The following is an 18802-nucleotide window of genomic DNA, read 5'->3' on the forward strand; positions in this document are numbered from 1 at the left end:
GAGAGTCAGTCTGTCCCTGAACATCCTCTGGGGCTGGGAGGCTCATTCTCAAGGCCTCCTGCTCCATGGAGACCCTGGTCCCCAGCATTCCCAGGAAAGAGTCACAGCAGAGAGAGATCCAAGGGCCTCTGTATCCACAAGGCCATTTTGAAGGCTAAGGGCCAAATTCCTGCCTGTGCCGTAGACCCTGTACCAGGAGCACTCATGCTTATCTGGAGGCTCAGAGAGCCTGGGCAAGTGTGAAAGCGGCCACTGGTCAACTGGCTGTGGTCCTCAGGGCCCCACGCTTGGCTTCCCCCAGGAGGATCTGGAGAGTGTCCCCCTCTGTGGTTTTCTGGGAGTGCAGATACAGGAGTCCCTGGCAGGCAGCTGGTTTTCTGGCACAGGTGGTGACAAGACTTCCCTCTGCCTCTTCCTGGGCTTGAAAAGCTGGAAGGAACACACCCGAGAAGCCTCCAGGGGGATCGCGTGACGTGATGGAGCCCTGGGGGTGCCCTGTAACTTGGTGATGGACAGTCTTTCTCCCCTTCTTCTGTAGACGTGGCCTGATGGACGCCTGGTGTGGACGATGAGGGAAGAACATGCCTCCCACACCCCAGAGGTGACCCTGGAGCGAGCCCTGGATGCCCTTGCGACCCAGAACCATGCGCCTGGCCTGCATGTTCTCCTCCATCCTCCTGTTTGGAGCTGCAGGCCTCCTTCTCTTCATCAGCCTGCAGGACCCCACAGAGCTCGCCCCCCAGCAGGTGCCAGGTGAGCCCTACCTTCCCCAAGAGGGTGCAGACTGGCAAGCTGAGCACAGACCCTCCAGGTGGAGGACACAAGGCCAAGTGTGTGCCAAGACCCCTAGCATGCAGAGGAGAGGTCTTGGCCTCCGACTGGGAGGCTTCAGCCTCAGGGTGGCAATGATGTGTCTGAAGCCAGACCACCAGCCTCTGGGCTCGGGCCTGTGACCTCCAATGGGCATGTTGCAACAGGACAGCCCCTCTTGGGAGTGCTATTTGATGGGGAGCCTGACTGTCTGCTCAGCAGTTGCTCCCCTTTGGTGGAACTCAGATTTAAGGAGGATCATGCCACCTCTTAAGACCTGTTCTGCATTGTCTGGAACATCTCCCTGAGCCCACGATTCCCAAGTGTCTTAGTCATCTAAGGCTGCTATAACAAATACCACAAGTGGATGGCTTTAACAAAGAGAAATTTATTCCCTCACAGGCTAGGAGGCTAGAATCCCAAATTCAGGGTGCCAACTCCAGGGGAAGTCTTTCTCTCTCAGTTAGCTCTGGAAGAAGGTCCTTGTCATCAGTCCTGCCCTGGTCTAGGAGCTTCTCAGTGCAGGGATCATGGGTCCAAAGGACTTGCTCTGCTCCTGGCACTACTTTCTTGGTGGTATGAGGTCCCCTCTCTCTCTGCTTGCTTCTCTTTTTTATATCTCAAAAGAGATTGACTGAAGACACAACCTAATATTGTAGATTGAGTCCTGCCTCATTAACAAAGTGCCTCTAATCCTGCCTCATTAACATCATAAGTAGGATTTATAACACATGGGAAAATCATATCAGATGACAAAATGGTGGACAATCACACAATATCGGGAATCATGGGCTAGCCAAGCTGACACACACTTCTAGGGGGACACAATTCAATCCATGACACCATGTGACTTAATTTTCCTGCCCAGCCCTGAGGATCCCTTGCGTTCAGCACTTCCAGCCAGGGCAAAGGGATTGGGGTCCTCCTGGCTCTGTGAGGCCGAGAGCCGCTCCTGCTTGTCCCACACCTGCTTACCTCTCCTTCCGTTCCTTCACAGAGGCTGCAGTCGGCTGGGGGCAGATGGGTTTGCTGGGAGTGCAGGGAAGTGAAGGCTGAATGGGCGGTTCTGTTGCCTTGGGGCAGATGAAATATGGAGAGGGGGCTCGGGCAAGCTTCCTGCCCTGAGGCACCCGCTGACACTGCTGGCACACAGCCCCCTCCGAGTATGGTAGGGTTGGAGGTCAGCAGGCATGGGGCCAAGGCCAAGGATCACTCTGCTTTGAAGAGTGGGAAAAGGATCATTCCCAGGCCAGAGTGGCAGTGTCTTTCAGCAGTAGCCCTGTGGACCTTGTTGTGGTCCTTGAAGATACCTGCTTACAGCCCATGTGCTCCATTTCACGGATATGCTTGCGCATCCCTGGAGGCGCCCTTCTCCCCAGGGATGTGTGCGCGCATGCACACACATACACACACACACACTCTTGCTCAGTGCTATGAGCCAGCGCAGCTAGAAAAGGGCAGCAGAGACCAGAGGTGCAGGCCTGGGGATTCCTGGGCTGTCCTGCCTGCCTCACGCAGCACAGGATGGTGGGCACCACATGGGCATGTGGCCCGTCCTGTTTCCCAGGGCTGCTGTAACTGAAGGCTCCTGGGCAGCACACATGGTTAAGTGCTCGACTACTAGCCGAAAGGTTCGTGGTTTGAGCCCACCCAGAGGCTCCTCAGAAGCAGGCCTGAGTGATCTGCTTCTGAAAGGTTGCAGCCTGGAAAATCCTATGGAGCAGTTCTACTCTGTACACATCAAGTCACCACTAGTCAGAATCAACTCGACGACAGCTAACAACAACAACAGTTGTCAAAAGGTTCCTCAAATCGGATGGCTTAGAAGCACCAAAATGTGTTGTCTCACAGTTTTGGAGGCTAGGAGTCCAAAGCAGGGTGTTAGCAGGGTCATGTTCTCTTGGGAGGCTCTAGGGGAAAGTCCTTTCTTGTCTCTCCCAGCTTCCAGTAGCCATGGTGTCCTTGGCTTGCAGCTGCACCGTAACTCCATAGACACGTGGCCGTCTTCTCTGTGTCTCTTCTATCTGACAAAGGCATCACTCAGATTGGATTAGGACTTATTAAGGCCTGATATTAACTGAGAACAATCTCCAGAGACCATGTTCACAAATCATGTGCACAAGCGCCAGGTGTTAGGACTTCAACATAAATACCTGGGGACAATCTGTGGCAGGTACGCTGGCCTGCAGGCTCCCTCCAACTGTGCCCTCAGCTCTTACCCACTCACCCCGTGGTGCTGCCCCCTGTCTCTGCTCCCGATTGTTTTGCTGCTGCAAAGAGGTGTACTTGCCCATGCTGTGTGGCCCTGATGCAGATCAGGGGCCCAGAGGCGTGCTGTGTGGCCCTAGTACAGATCAGGGGCCCAGATGCACAGGAGGGAAGGCAGAAGGAACACCAGGAAGCCAGAAACAGGGCTCCCCTTCCCCCGCTCCTGGGCCTGGCAGCTGCCACCACAGGCCCTGTGTGGGCGAGGCCAATGAGTTGATGCTTTCATCACAGAGAATGGGTCAGAGGCAGCCAAGGCAGCCAGGCGACCCCCAGGGGACTGCGGGCGAGTCATCACTGCTGATTCACGTCTGGGCCGAACCCTCTCAAGTTATAGCTGTCAGAAGTGGGTCTGTCTGCTCCCCAGGCTTCTGAAGAAGCCAGCACGCATGACCGAGCTGGCTACTGTGCGGGGACTCTGCAGCCTCCTGCCAGGCCCCTGGAGTAGCCAACGACATCCACTGTGTCAGCAGAACCAGCACTGCTGACCCCCAAGCCCCACAGGGCAGCGCCATCAGGGTGGAGGAGAGAGCTGGTTGTGTGTTAGCTGCACTAAAGCAAACTCCAGAAAAGTGGTGCTTAAACACTGCTGGGACAAATGGTGTCTGTGTGCCCTAGGTGCGTGCCTGAGCGCGAGGTTTGGATGGTGCTGGGGGCTGTGTGCCCTAGGTGCGTGCCTGAGTGTGAAGTTTGGATGGTGCTGGGGGCTGTGTGCCCTAGGTGCGTGCCTGAGTGTGAAGTTTGGATGGTGCTGGGGGCTGTGTGCCCTAGGTGCGTGCCTGAGTGTGAGGTTTGGATGGTGCTGGGGGCTGTGTGCCCTAGGTGCGTGCCTGAGTGTGAGGTTTGGATGGTGCTGGGGTCTGTGTGCCCTAGGTGCATGCCTGAGTGTGAGGTTTGGATGGTGCTGGGGGCTGTGTGCCCTAGGTGCGTGCCTGAGTGTGAGGTTTGGATGGTGCTGGGGGCTGTGTGCCCTAGGTGCATGCCTGAGTGTGAGGTTTGGATGGTGCTGGGGGTCTGAGTGCCCTAGGTACGTGCCTGAGCGCGAGGTTTGGGTGGTGCTGGGGGTCTGTGTGCCCTAGGTGCCTGCCTGAGCGCGAGGTTTGAGTGGTGCTGGGGGCTGTGTGCCCTAGGTGCGTGCCTGAGTGTGAGGTTTGGATGGTGCTGGGGTCTGTGTGCCCTAGGTGCGTGCCTGAGTGTGAGGTTTGGATGGTGCTGGGGGCTGTGTGCCCTAGGTGCGTGCCTGAGTGTGAGGTTTGGATGGTGCTGGGGGCTGTGTGCCCTAGGTGCGTGCCTGAGTGTGAGGTTTGGATGGTGCTGGGGGTCTGAGTGCCCTAGGTACGTGCCTGAGCGCGAGGTTTGGGTGGTGCTGGGGGTCTGTGTGCCCTAGGTGCCTGCCTGAGCGCGAGGTTTGAGTGGTGCTGGGGGTCTGTGTGCCCTAGGTGCGTGCCTGAGCGCGAGGTTTGGATGGTGCTGGGGGTTTGTGTGCCCCAGGTGTGTGCCTGAGCGCGAGGTTTGGGTGGTTCTGGGGGTTTGTGTGCCCTAGGTGCCTGCCTGAGCGCGAGGTTTGGGTGGTGCTGGGGGTCTGAGTGCCCTAGGTGCGTGCCTGAGTGTGAGGTTTGAGTGGTGCTGGGGTCTGTGTGCCCTAGGTGCGTGCCTGAGTGTGAGGTTTGGGTGGTGCTGGGGGTCTGAGTGCCCTAGGTACGTGCCTGAGTGCGAGGTTTGGGTGGTGCTGGGGGTCTGTGTGCCCTAGGTGCCTGCATGAGTGTGAGGTTTGGGTGGTGCTGGGGGTCTGAGTGCCCTAGGTGCGTGCCTGAGTGCGAGGTTTGGGTGGTGCTGGGGGTCTGTGTGCCCTAGGTGCGTGCCTGAGTGTGAGGTTTGAGTGGTGCTGGGGTCTGTGTGCCCTAGGTACGTGCCTGAGTGCGAGGTTTGGGTGGTGCTGGGGGTCTGTGTGTCCTAGGTGCCTGCATGAGTGTGAGGTTTGAGTGGTGCTGGGGTCTGTGTGCCCTAGGTGCGTGCCTGAGCGTGAGGTTTGGGTGGTGCTGGGGACACATGGGCAGAGGGGCCACATGCATTGATGTTAGCGTCAGTGTCTACTGTGGAAACCTGGGAGAGAAGGAGGGGTGTGTCTGTGGTGCCCCCTAGTATGGGGACCATGCGCCCATCTGCAGTGCACGCCAGGTGCAGGCGGGACATTCCTGGGTGAGAGAGAGTGTCTTGGTGCACTGCAGCCAGCTGGCCAAGCAGAGCATTGGCCCCTCCTTCTGCAGGTAGAGGGATCCCGCCCCTCACAATGGCTAGCATCTCTGAATGCACACCTGTGCCCACCTCTCTCCCCATTACTGGGATTCCTGAGGGGAGCACCGTGCTTGGAGAGGTCAGGAGCCTCTGGTGGGGCAAGTGTCTGGGATGGCCTAAAGCTGAGGTGACCACCCTCTGCAGCAGGGTGGCACCAGCCTTGCAGAACCAGGTGAGGAGCACACTTGGGTCCTGAGCCACACCCTGTGGCTGTGAGTGGTGCTGGACTGCCCTCAGCTTGTGCCAGGTGATGGGCAGACCTCCATGTTCTCTGTAAGTCACATCAAACCATGGCCATAAAACTTTAAGTAATGCTTACGTTACTCTCCCTCAGCAAAGTACTCCTGACACAGGCTGTTTGTGTTGATTTGTTACTATTCATTTATCCTGCCCCTGTACTTCTAGCAGCAGCCTAATTGTGATTCGGTACCAAGAAAGCAATATCAAAGTAATTTTCCACAACATTAGTTACAATTTTCTTCAGATCTTTCAAGTGAAACAATCCCATCCTGTTGGCTTCTCTGAGCATATAAACCTTGATTACATTTATCTGTTGGTAACCAATGCTTACAAAGTATACGTGTCCAGTTGCACGGCTGGGTGGCCCCCAGGGCCCCTGACAAGCCTTGTCCCGGTGGATTTTTGCCGTGGGAGGGGCAGACACGGAAGTCTTCCCTGCCATCTGGGTCAGGAAAGGCCTGTCAGGGGCCCTGGCCTGCAGAGGAAACTCCGCATGGGCCACTCTGGCTTTCACTGTGGTGGAAAATTTCCTGGGAACCAAGTTCCCTGGGCTCTGCTGCTGGTGTTACTGATGCAGGCCGGATGAGCGAGGACCGGCTTGAGAGGGCAGGTGGGAGTTCTTAGATGCTTGTGATCGATCCCTTGGGGTCTGGACTTTTATATTTTATATTATTTATATTTTATATTTCTCCCGTGCACCACCAGGTGTTAACAGGAAGCAGCAGCACCTGCATATACAATGGGCCAGTCAGCAAACCTCACCTGGCTTCACTCATTAAATGGAATCTTATGAGATTGCCCAGTTTTGTAAATCAAGCCATGTTTTCAAAAAGTTTCGCAATATTAAATTAAACTTTCTGAAACCTAAACAGCTACCTATTAATTTACCTGTGGGAGTAGTGGTGGTTCAGTGGTAGAATTCTTGCCTTCCATGACGGAGACCCAGGTTTGATTCCCTGCCAATGCGCCTCATGTGCAGCCACCAGCTATCTGTCAGTGGAGCCTTTGGCGTTGCTATGATGCCGAGTAGGTTTCGGCAGAGCTTCTGGACTAAGACAGACTAAAAAGAAAGACCTGGTCATCTCCTTCCAAAAAATCAGCCCGTGAAAGCCCTATGTATCCCCAATGTGTCCGTCACTAGATGAATGGATAAACAAAATGTGGTATATACACACAATGGAATACTACTCAGCCATAAAAAGAAGTGAAGTTCTGATGCATGGGGCTGCATGGAAGAAGCTTGAAAACATTAGGCCGAGTGAAATCAGTCAATCGCAAAAGGACAAATATTGCATGATCTCACTTACATGAAATATATAGAAATCAGAGATTATCGGTGGTTACCTGGGGTGTGAGGGAAGGGAAAGGGGATCTTTTTGCTCGGGGGCATTGAGTTTTCTGTTAATGGTGGCAGAATGATTTGGGAAAGGATAGCGAGAATAGTTGCATGACTTAAAGAATGTAAATCAATGTCACTGAATTGTACATGTAGAAACTGTTGAGGTGGCATATGTTTTGTTATGTATATTTTCACCAAAACAAAACAACAATAACGAAAAGACCCTATTGACCACAACAATCCGATCCCGTTGTGCATGGGGTCACCATGAGTTGGAGTCTGACTTGACAGCCGCTAACAACAACCACCACCTACCTGCATTCTAAAATTAGACGTTCCTGTGCACCAGAGAGTTCTCTTATCCAGTTACAATTATTTCTCAGTCCCCAGTATTGCCCGAGGTCAGGGCTTCTGCCCTCAGGAAGCTCACTCCTTGGCCCAGGAGACTTGTCCCTTCCCCAGGTGGAAGATTTGGAGGCCAGGCTCAAGGTGGGAATAAAAAACCCCAATGTGCTGGCTCTGATGGGTGCAGAAGGCGGGCTTCCTGTGGTTGGGCAAGCTGCACTTTTATGAGCTGACTTTCTTTATGAATGTTTTAGTATGCAGAGTTTTAGACATGCAGAAGTAGAATAGAAGGGTATAGTGAACCCCACATACCTGTCACCCAGCACTCCCAATGTCTTTAGGCTGGCCCCCACCACCTCCCTCCTTCTGTATAATTTTGAAGCATATACCAGATATCATATCAATCCATCCATAAACATTTTGATATATTTCTCATCCTAAAGAACTCCCTTTTTTTTTTTTTTAGCATAACTGCTATACTATCATCAAACCTAAAAAACAAGAATTCCTTAATATCATTAAATGCACAACCAGTGATCAAATTTCTAATTGTCTCATAAATATTTGTAAAAATGGCATGGGGGTGGTGTCTGACCTCCTCTGACTTCACAAAGGGGAAGGAGAATCAAGATCAACAGCCCAAGGCTGGTTTGTGAGGCAGAGGTCAGACATGCCTCCTCTCTCGGCCATCTTTACCAATTCTGACACCAACCGTCCCTCCCACGGCACTCTCTGCTGGGTTCAATAATTCATTGCAGTGGCCGCACAGAACTCACGGACAATACGCACAATTATGGGGTTTATTACAGTTGAGGTTCAGGAATGCTTAGGATGTGGTTCTTCCATCAAGACAGCCTCTTCTCAGCTGTGCTCACAGGCACACCTCTCTGGCCCTCTGCCTGCTCCTGCTCGGGCAAATGTTAAAAAGCTTTTAGCTTTGCCAATAAGTGCCCAGAGGCACCCTATTCCACCAGCAAGCCTCCTGCCCAAAGGCACTCAGCTTTCTCGCTCTGAGGACTTAGAAGCTCACTTTGTCGTCTCCTGCTGGTCTCTCCTGCCGCCATTTCTCTGCCACAGCTTCTTGCTGTCTTCAGTGCCACAGCTCTCTCTTTCCCTCTCTCTCTCGTCTCCTGGGTCCAGGAGCCACCCAGGACAGAGCTTCTGTGTCCAAAGGTCGTGCCCCCTTCCTGGCTGTTCTTCCTTGGTGGTGATGGGATCCTCTCTCTGCTCTGGAATTTTAAGCCTCGTGGGATGGCAAAAGTAGCAGTCACCTTGGTGGGCCACAATTACCTTATTTGCACAATCCCACCCAATCACTTACGTGGGAGTTACAAGACCATGGCAAGAAAGGCCACACGAAAACGATCCATCACGTCACAATATTATATTTTCCCCCAGTTCGTTTTATCCAAATAAGATCCACGCATTGCAGCTGGTTGATGAGTCTGTTAACCTATCCACGCATTGCAGCTGGTTGATGAGTCTGTTAATCTATAGGTTCTGTCTTAGTTTCTGAGGGCTGCCAGACCAAAGTCTGACAAACTGGGTGACTTGAAACAACAGAAATTTATCTCTTCACAGTTCTGGAGGCTAGAAGTCCAAAATCAAGGTGTCAATGGGCCATGCTTTCCCTGAAGGCTCGATGAGAGGAATCCTTTCTTGTTGTTTCTAGCTTCTGGTGGTCCTAGGCATTCCTTGGCTTGTGGCAACACAGCTCCAGCTTCTACCTCCATCTTCATGTGGCCTTCTTCCTTATGTGTCTCTCTGTGTCTCTTTTATAAGGACATCAGGCATATTGGAGTTGGGCCCACCCTATTCTAGTATGATCTTATGTTAACCAATTACACCTGGAAAGATGCTATTTTTGAATAAGGTCACCTTCACAGGTACTAGTGGCTAAGACTTCAACGTATCTTTTGGGGGAGCCCAAATCAACCCACGAGAGGCTCCCTCTCCATCTTTATTTTTCTCTTGCAATTTGTTTGAAGAATTCTTGCCTTCCATACAGGAGACCCCGGTTCAATTCCCAGCCAAAGCCCCTCATGTGCAGCCACTGCTGGTCTGTCAGTGGACACTTGTGAGTTGCTATGATGCTGAACAAGTTTCAGCAAAGCTTGCAGACTAAGACAGACTAGAAAGAAAGGCCTGATGATTCTACTTCTGAAAAATCAGCCATTGAAAACCCTGTGGATCACAACGGGATGGAATCTCAACTCTTGGGGTCACCATGAGTCAGAGGCTGACTTGATGGCAGCTGACAACAATTTATTTAAAGAAACCAGGTTATTATCCCTGTAGAGGTTTCCACTGGTGAGATTTGCTGATCGTGCCCCTTTGGTGTAGTTTAATTTGTCCTCTGGTCTCTGTATTCCCTGAAAATTAATTGTAGCAGCTTGATCAGATAAAAGTTGATATATAGATAGATAGATAGACAGACAGATAGATTGTTTTATTTGTAAGACTCCCCCTGCGGGGTGCTATATTCTTCATCTGGAGGGTGTCACCCACTGAGCTCTCTTTTGGTGATGTCGCTAGCCACCAATGATCATGCCTAGATCCATACACTCATTAGGGGTGACGCAATGGCAATGTTCTAATTTTATTATTCCTTCTTCACTTTTTTAAGTGGAATGGACTTTGTTTCAGTGGGGCAAGGGGAGTTGTGGTTAGTAACCCACGAAGCTGAATGGTGGATTGATTGGTTTATTCATTAATATATAAAAACATATGACCTTGTTTGGTCATATTTTTATATTGATTGGCTTATTTGTTAATATATAAAAAATATGATTTTGTCGTTAGCACATTGTAAATGGTTTTTTTTGCTTTTTCAGCTTTGGCTTTTACAGAGTGAGTTTTCTGGAGTAGGGCCACTCATGTTCGAGCTGAAGTTAGGTCTTTGCTCTTGCCTGGAGTCATGGGGTTGTGGATGGTGGTGCTGCGAACCAGGGCTGGGATGACAAGGGGGAAGGCAGCCACGGCTGACGGCAGAGTTCCCTCTCAGGGAACCCCATAGTGCAGACAAAGGGACTGGTGGACAGCCCCTGATGATTTTTGGTCTCTAGCCTTCCAGGGGGCCTTGCGGGCACAGGGGCATTCAGTGATAATAACAATATTGTTGTTATGTGCTGTCAAGTTGATTCCGACTCGTAGTGACCCCACGTGACAGAGTAGAACTACCCCTTCGGGTTTCCTCGGCTGTAATCTTTACGGGAGCAGATTACCAGGTCTTTCTCCAGCAGAGCCGCTAGTGGATTTGAACCACTGCCCTTTCAGTTAGTAGCTGAGCACTTAACCATTGTGCCACCAGAGCTCCATAATAACAATAATAAAAAAAATCCATTGCCATCGAGTCGGTAATAATAATAACAGCAAACATCGAACATTTCATGGGCCAGGCCCTGGGCTAAGCACTTTATGTATTTTAATACATATAATTCTAATAATAATAACCATAATAGGCAACTACTATGATCACCCCCAGTTTGAAAATGAGGTGCCAGGCACTCACTGGGGAGGATACGTGAACAGCATTAACAACAGTGATCATGGTAATGTTTTCAGAGCCCTCATTCCGTGCCAGGCATCATCACAAGCAGCTTGCATGTGCTTAATACTTGTTTGTACATTAAAAACCCTGTGAGTTACGTGTCATTGCACCATTTCACAGATGAGACTACTGAGGTACAGAGAGGTTAAGAGGTGTGCCCCAGGCCACACAACTTCTCAGCTTCAGAGCTGGGATTTGCCCTTGGCAGGCTGGCTGACCACTGTACCGTACTACCTTCCCAACAGCTGGGACACCGTGTATTCCCTGGTCTGGGCCCGGAGCAGAGCTTGGGCAGAGAGAACAGCATGGATAAAGGTTTGGAGGCATGAGAGAGTGGCGTGTGGAGAGCTCTATGTGTTAAGGGGCTGGGGTGGGACCTGGAACCAGGGCCCAGCAAGCCCTCGGAGCATTGCAGAAGAACCTCTGGCCCAGGCAGAGGGGAGGTGTGGCTCCCTAGAAAGCTCGCTGTAGTGGCTAGACGTCTGGAGCTGCGGGCAGGGAGCAGGGGAGGAGACATGACAAGCTCAAGGAGACCAGCTGGGAGGGTGTTGAGTGATCCAAGGAATGGTGGCAAGGACTGGGGCAGATAGGCAGGTGGGGGGAATTCAGGGACATCCAAGAAGTCAGAAGTCAGGTGAAGACTTGGTGACCATGTGGGTAGATGAGAGGGTGGGGAGGTGGAGGAGGGCAGCGGTCTCCATACAGGATAACTCTGGGGTTTCAGGCTCAGCAGATGGAGGCCAGGGGCGCCATTCACCAGGCATACATGCCAGAGGGGGAGTGGCCTTGGGGAGGGCGTGGGAGATAAGCATTCCGCTTTGGGCTCTTGGTACCTGAGATGCTTGTCAGGATGTGTGGAGTTGCCCTATAGCTCCTCCACCAACCACAGGCCCCAGGACCAGATGAGAGAAGCAGGAAGCCCTACCTCCCCTGCTCACAGGTGCATACACTCCTTCACTCTTGTACACCAGGGCTGGGCCTTGGGCAGCGCACTTAGCTGACCCTCTGAGACACACAGGGAGGAAAGGGCTGCTGTCTGGGACCATCCTGGCTGGGAGAGCCATCCCTGTGAGGGGCCGTTGTCTGTAGACTTGTGTCTGCTCCATGCTTCCAGACCAGGAAGCTTCCTTGCATGGCGCCCTGCACTCCCTGTTGGGCTGGATGGCACCTTTGTGAATCCACCTTCCTGCCCCCTGCTTCCTGTGCACACACGCGTGCTGTAAGCCCACCACAGACCCAGGGCAGGGTCTCTCGCATCTGTGCAGACCCGTGTGAGCCCAGCCCTCTCAGCTATACCGGAGGCGGGGTGCAGAGGAAGAACGAAAGTGCAGGGAAGAGACGGGCTCAGCTCTCAGGAGCTCACCATCTGTGGGGTCAGAGAAGGAGGTTACCCAGGTCTTTCCCTTAAGGGTTCCAATCTGGGGGCCGTGGAGAGGAGACTTGGCCCTACCTTGGAGGGGCTCTTGGGGAGGGAAACAAAACTCAAGCAGGAGACAGAGAGCAAGGCAGGCTGTGAACTCAGGCTTGAGAGCTGCTGCAGTGTTGAGAAAGGAACTCCCAGTGAGAGCTGGAGGAGTCGGGAGGGCTTCCTGGAGGAGGGGAGCTGTGGGCTGCTTGTTTGTCTTCTCTAGCATGCAAGAGGTGATCAGGAGGCAAGCTGTGGGGCTAACCTGCAGCATCAGCACTGAAGAGGGCCTGGATGAAGCTTCTTGGGAGCCTGAGGTCTCTCTAGTGTACACTGCTGAGTGGCTTGCCCAAGACCTCACAGCTGGAAGCTGACACAGCCAAAATCCAGACCCACCGGCATCTGATAGGCCTGGGTCAGCCAGGGCTGTGTCAACCAGAGAAAGTGTGGCCCTCACCCTCCATTCCAGAGTCACCAAGGACACTCACCAGCTGGTGCCAGCAGCCCCACTGCCATGCCGGAAGTTTGTCTTGTTCCCCAAGTGATTGTCTCTGTCCGGGTGTGTCCTCCTGGAGCACTGTGATCACACCACCAGGCAAGAGCTCTGGGAGGGCTAGGGCCACAGGGAAACTGCTGAGAGGCTCACAGCTCAGGGGTGTGAGGGTGTTGAGTAGGTGGAATTGTGTGGTCCTCCTTCCTCCACCCTCTGGGCAGCCGGGCCAGGCTGGCCTCAGAGAAGTACCCACCTACGGTGTCGCAGTCCACGCTCCTTCCCAGGCTGGGGAGCAGCCCCTGGGTTTGCATGGAGCTGTTTGCTTTCCCCAGGCAGGTGGGTTTTATTGGAATCCCCTGGAGTCTATTTCCTGAAACCATTTCTAACAGCATTGCAGAATATCATATATGTTTCCTACAAACCTTTCGAGGCTGACACATCCTCGTTGTGACTGTGAATATCAGAAGTGACATGTAATTGCAGTGATCCATCCTGTTAAGTAGCTGGCAATGTATCATTGCGAAATCAGCAGGGCTGGGACTCTCAGAACCCAGTGTTGCTAAACAATGCACGTGCAGCAACTTCAAACTCTCTTACCAAACCCCACCCACCGAAGGCTCTCGAGGGCTCCTGACCCTTCCATGCCTCCCCTTTTTGGGTCCACAGCAAAGAAATTTTGACCCAGGGAAAAACTACCCACCAGGTTTTCAGACTCATCAGAAAATGCCCAGGTTCTCAAAGTCAGCGCTGAGATGGGGGCATGCTTGGAAAATCACTCCTTCCAAGCATGACCCTTATCTTCCTGCCCACCTTTCCTTGTAAACTCCAGAGTCTTTGTGGGAGTTCTCTCTGTACTGTGGGGTGGGCAGCGAGCTGCATCATCGCTGTGCAGGTGGAGGGAAGGAAGCCAGTGGGGTCAGTGTGGACAATGGAAGATTGGAGACCGGAGGACCAGGCAGGTGTCCAGAGTCCAGGGGCACAGATGGCTGAGCCGTGCCATAACGTGGCAGGAGCATCAAAGCAGGGCCTGCTGTATTGCACAAACACCCAGGAAGGGAGGGCACCAGTCATGCTGTGCTCTGCTAATTCTGGGCCAGGGCTCACTTAGACTCGGGTGTGAATGGTGCTCCCCGTAGTTGTACAAAGTGCCAGTACTGATGGAGGGGCAGAGCATGGAGCCCCCACATGTCAACAGGCCAACAAGTGCCAGAAGTGAGGGTCAGAGGACACAGCCCTCCAGTCTGGGCACCCTGAGCCCAGGGATTTGGTGGCCTCTGGTGATACTGGCTTGGAACCTCCACTGGATCTCCTGTGTGTGGGGAAGGGGGAGGGTCTTAAAGGACCCTCTCCCTGGGAGACCCTGATCTCAGGGGTGCCCACTGTGGGCCCCATCTCTGCAGAAAGCATTCATCTACCCCCACCCCATTCCTTGTGGCAGCCCCACCCATGACTCTGGCATCTGCATATGGCATCTGGTGTGGCCCTGACTTCCTGGGTTCCTGCCTGGACGTGGAGGAAATGTTTCACTCCTTCCTGCAGAAGATGCTTCAGCTAGATAGAGCCTCACTGTCCTTTGGTGCGTCACGAGATGCTAAATGAAAAATAACGAGCATATAGGAACTAATAACAGGAATCACCTAATTAAATTAGGAAACGGTCATCATATTGCTGTAATCTGAAAATTGATATTAATAGAAAATGGTCCCAGAATTGTTAAGTTAAAGGCTCCTCAGGGTGGGGAAATTAAAAAGGAGAGCAGAATGGAAAATTGGGACAGTCAGATCCAATAAGAGCAAGACTTAGGTTTTAAGTGAACTCAACTAAAATGCTAAAAATAGAAACAGGATAGTTGGGTGGGTCTAATGAAGTAACAGACATAAATGGCTGTGAACACCACAGAGCTCCACACACGTGTATGGTGATAATTTAAAAAAGAAGACAATGGAATTAAGCTTCAGTGGGCATGAAACATAGTAATAGTTATTGTTTATTGGGTGCCAGGCACTATCCTAAGTGCTTTCCTTTCATCTCCCTCTGCCCTCAGAGGCGGGCACTATCACCTCCATTTACAGACGCACTGGGCCTAAGTCGGTTGCCCAGACTTCTGCAGGAAGAGTGACTAAGCCAGGATTCGAACCTACACCTTCAGATTCCAGTGTCCATGCTCAGCCCACTCTGTCCTCCTTGCCTGTTGCTACTTTTTAATGCCATGGTCTGTATTTCTTTATTTTCAAAAGGCAGCATTTCTTGCCGGCACTCAGCAGATTTCTGCTGCAGCCGGCCTCCCTGAATCCAGCTCCAAAACTCCTGAGCTGTTGTGGTTAATAAAGTTACAACAAAGACACCTTCTGAAATTACAGGCCTCTGGAAAACTGGGTCTCCCATTGTGTGCCAGCCTGGGCGCTTCTGAAGGCACCCCCATCCCCAGGAAGCCGTGGTTTCAGGTTGTGCCTCTGCAGCAGCCGGTTGTTTCCCTTGGGGCCCCCACAGGGGTGAATCAGGCTCTGTTCACCTGCCGTGTGAGTCACGGCTTAGGGGCCCAGCATGGGTCTCAGGTGTGCACTGATCCCTTTCCCACTCTGCCTGGCTGGAATGAATTGGCGGGGGGGAGGGAAAGGGAGGAAGAGGAGGAGGAGGTCAAGATCCATGTCTGAGATGTCCCCAGTTTACATCTGGCCTGGAAGGCTGTATTGCACCCAGGCCAGGTGTTCAGCCCAAGCAGGACTCTAGCCTGGGTATTAGGGAGGTTTCCACATGGTGCTGAATTTCCTCTCCCCGACCTGCACCCCATCCTCCCCTCGCCCCATCCCCACTCACTGACCAGGCACCTTCAGTGGGGTCACCTGACATCAGAGCCAACCCTCACTCCCATTATCCAACCTCTCAGCCCAGGAGATCTGCCTAGAAGAGGGGGAAGGCAGGAGAGATTCTAGCCTCAAAGTGGCACAGGCTCCAGGGTGGCCCCTGCTGCATGGCCCGCCGCCTCCTTCAGCCTTACTTGGCCAGGAGTCACGGGGGCGTGGTGGGGACCAGGGTCAGAACACACAGTGAATCCGAACACAACACCACTGCCAGCATGGGGAATGGACCCGTGGGGTCCAAACACGTGTCTAGCCAGACCCCTTCCCCCAACCTTCCTGGTATTCTCCAAGAACCCTCGATTCCGCCATGGGCAGCAGGGGAAACGGATCTATGCCCACCACATGCTCAAGAGCAGGGCTGCTGCTACGGTGTGGCGTTCTCCACGGCCACCAGGTGGTTGTTTTTTTAAAACCCTGAAAAGGTCAGGGTGGTAGTTATGACAACGGAAGCGCTGGAGGGCTGGTTCTCGAGGCAGATCAAGGGCACAGCCTTCTCAAGAATGCCCGGGAGTGGGCCGAGGCCTGTGGCCTGGGGCAAAGCCTGTGTTAAGCTCAGCTAGTTGAGCGCCACCTGCCTTCCCCAAGGTTCTGCAGCTCCTGGTTATGGTGACACCATTAGTGTGGCTCTGGGGCAGCGGCCCCTCTCCCCCTCCTCCTCACATTAGCAGGAAGTTGGGAATTGCCGGGCTGATGGGGTTTACCCGTCACCTCTCTGCTGATACTTTCCTGATAAAGCTCATTTCCCAGGCTATGTGGGCCTGCAGTTTTAACTCGAATCATGGTGGAACTCAGTGGATGAGTTCTCTCATCTTTAAATTTTATTTATGTGAGGAAAAAAGCTCAGGTTAATTTGACTCAGTTGCCCCAGACCTCTGCAACTCAGGAGCCCTGCACTGAGGCTGCTAGCACCTGATGAAACTGGAAGAGCACCTGGGGGTGCTCCGGTTCACTGGGGTCTGAGCGGGAGGTCGGGGGTACCTCTCCCCTTGCCCTGAGACCTGGTCACGGCATTTCTTGGCACTCCCTCAGAGGCCTGAAGACCACTTACAGAGTGGGCTGGCCCCATCCAGTTCCTGGTCAGTGGTTCTCAATTCAGGTGGTCTTAAGGTTGGGTTGGATTGAGGGGATGGTCTGTGGACCCCTCACCAAATTTTGGTTGTGTGTCTGAATGTGCGTCGTCCTGGGAAGGCCGAGCAGGTGGTCATCAAATCCTGGAAACAGTCCTATGGCCCCACTCCCTCCTCATGACAACACAGGAAGGAGTCCTTTGACTTCCTCAAAAGGCTACAACCGTTTATGAGGGCATTTGACTTTTGCCCTGGGGGCCTGGACCTGCCCTGGTGGAAGGAAATGGGAAGAAAAAGGCATGAAAGGATGTCACTGACAACCCTGTGGGACCATTGGGGTCTATCAGAAAGTATCTGAACTGCCAGGGAGGGAGAGACCATGGTGTCGTGGGGGTAAGGAAAGGTGCTCAGCCCCCACCTGAGTTCTGTGTGAGAATGCAGACCCAGCATGGACAGATCTCCCCCCCCCTTTTTTTTTTGTTAAAGGAAAGCTTATTTGCCATCCAGTCATTTCCGACTCATAGTGGCCCCATGTATAACAGAATGAAATTTAGCCCAGTCCTGTGCCACCTTCATGACCTCTGGTATGCTTGAGTCGGTTGTTGTGGCCACTGTATTTTGAGTGCCTTCCAACCTAGGGGGCCCATCATCCAGCATTAGAATGGACAGTGTTGTTGTGATCTGTAAGGTTTTCATTGGCTAATTTTCCAAAGTAGACCGCCAGGCCTTATTCCTAGTCTGTCTTAGTCTGGAAGCTCTGCTGAACCTGTTCACGGTGGGTGGCCCTGCTGGAATTTGAAATACCAGTGGCGTAGATAGCTTCTGGCATTCTGTCACCTCGCAAGCCACCACAGTACAACAAACTGACAGGCAGGTGGTGGAGAGAAGTCAGGAATCTGTATACATATGTGAGTCTGACTGATTTTTAGATAGCAGCTCAAATTTTAGAAGGTGTTTTTCAGAGTTGGATGATTGGTCCCGTTTGGCACCTTCTATTGGTTGGATTGGATGGGCTGGATGGAGCGGTTCTGTGCAATATCCCAAACCTGCCCTCCTAAGGGAGGCCTGGCCCCTGCGGCCATCACTGACTCAACACTCAGCCTCCCTGTGCCCACTGGGACTACAGAGGCTGTAGGTCTCTCTGATGGGGAGGGGAACTCCGCTGACTTTTTCCAGCCTTGGCTGGACTCCCATCTAGCCCACCCCAAATGGGTCACAGGCAGAGCTCCTCCAGGTGCCTGCTGACTGACAGCGGCCCCACAGAGTCCTGAGGAACGCCTGTCTGGGTCTTGGGGCCAGGAGCCTCAGATACTTGTTCACTTTTCAGACGGGGGGCCTGGGGGCCCAGAAGGTGGTCAGCAGAGCTGTGGGGGAGGCCAGAATCAGGAGTCGGGGTTCTGAGGAGGAGCACATAATTAAAACTGTCCCTCATTTGCACACAGTTACTCGTGTGGAAACATTTGCACCCACCAGCGAGCTTCCATTGCCGTGAATAAATGAAAAATCTTTTCTCAAGAAACTTTCCCGCAAGGGAGCAGCGGGAGGGGAGGCCGTGGGTGCCCTGTGGGGTGGGATTGGGTTTAGATGGGAAAGGATTTCTCCCACAGTGGGGGGGTAGAGGGACGGCTCCACTGGCTTCATTTCTTCCCCATCTAGGATACCTCCCATGGCTGTCACACTTGCCAAGGGTGCTGGGAGAGGGGCCAGGCCTGGTCCAGCACAGGGCACTTTGCAGATTCTTCCTTCTCTGCTGGCTCTCCATCGGGGCGATGTCATGAGGTTGTAAGTGGGACTGGAGAGTCCCAGACAGCCTCAAGGAGGCGGCACCTGAAGGTGTGGAGCACCTGCTGTGCTCCTGGCGCTGTGCTGCACATGCTTTCCAAATACACCCTCTCTGACTCCTCACAAACCGGTGCACAGAGAGGTGAAGCCACTTGCCCAGGAACACGCTGCCAGTGACAGTGCCTAAACCAGAGCCCGGATCTTTTCACCCCAAAGACATAGCATCTTATTGGTGACCCCAACAACCACTCAGAGCTGTAAAGACCGAACTCTGAGACCACAGTGAGGACGGCCAGCTGTGGGGCCCTGCACAGCACTGCCACGCTGATGTCCGGGGTGTATTCATTCTG

The 18802-nt window shown here is 52.9% G+C and overlaps 1 protein-coding gene across 1 annotated transcript in view; it reads left to right on the forward strand.

The window, feature by feature from the left end:
• The first annotated feature begins 545 nt into the window (after nt 1-545).
• Nucleotides 546-18802, forward strand: part of CHST8 (carbohydrate sulfotransferase 8) — an 81518-nt gene continuing 63261 nt past the window's right edge. The window contains exon 1 of the mRNA XM_049863720.1: nt 546-753. Coding sequence (XP_049719677.1) covers nt 624-753 — 130 coding nt within the window. The 5' untranslated portion in view covers nt 546-623. The remainder of the gene's footprint in view (nt 754-18802) is intronic.

Source organism: Elephas maximus, chromosome 21 (assembly GCF_024166365.1).
Source record: "Elephas maximus indicus isolate mEleMax1 chromosome 21, mEleMax1 primary haplotype, whole genome shotgun sequence".
Taxonomy (NCBI): Eukaryota; Metazoa; Chordata; class Mammalia; order Proboscidea; family Elephantidae; genus Elephas; species Elephas maximus.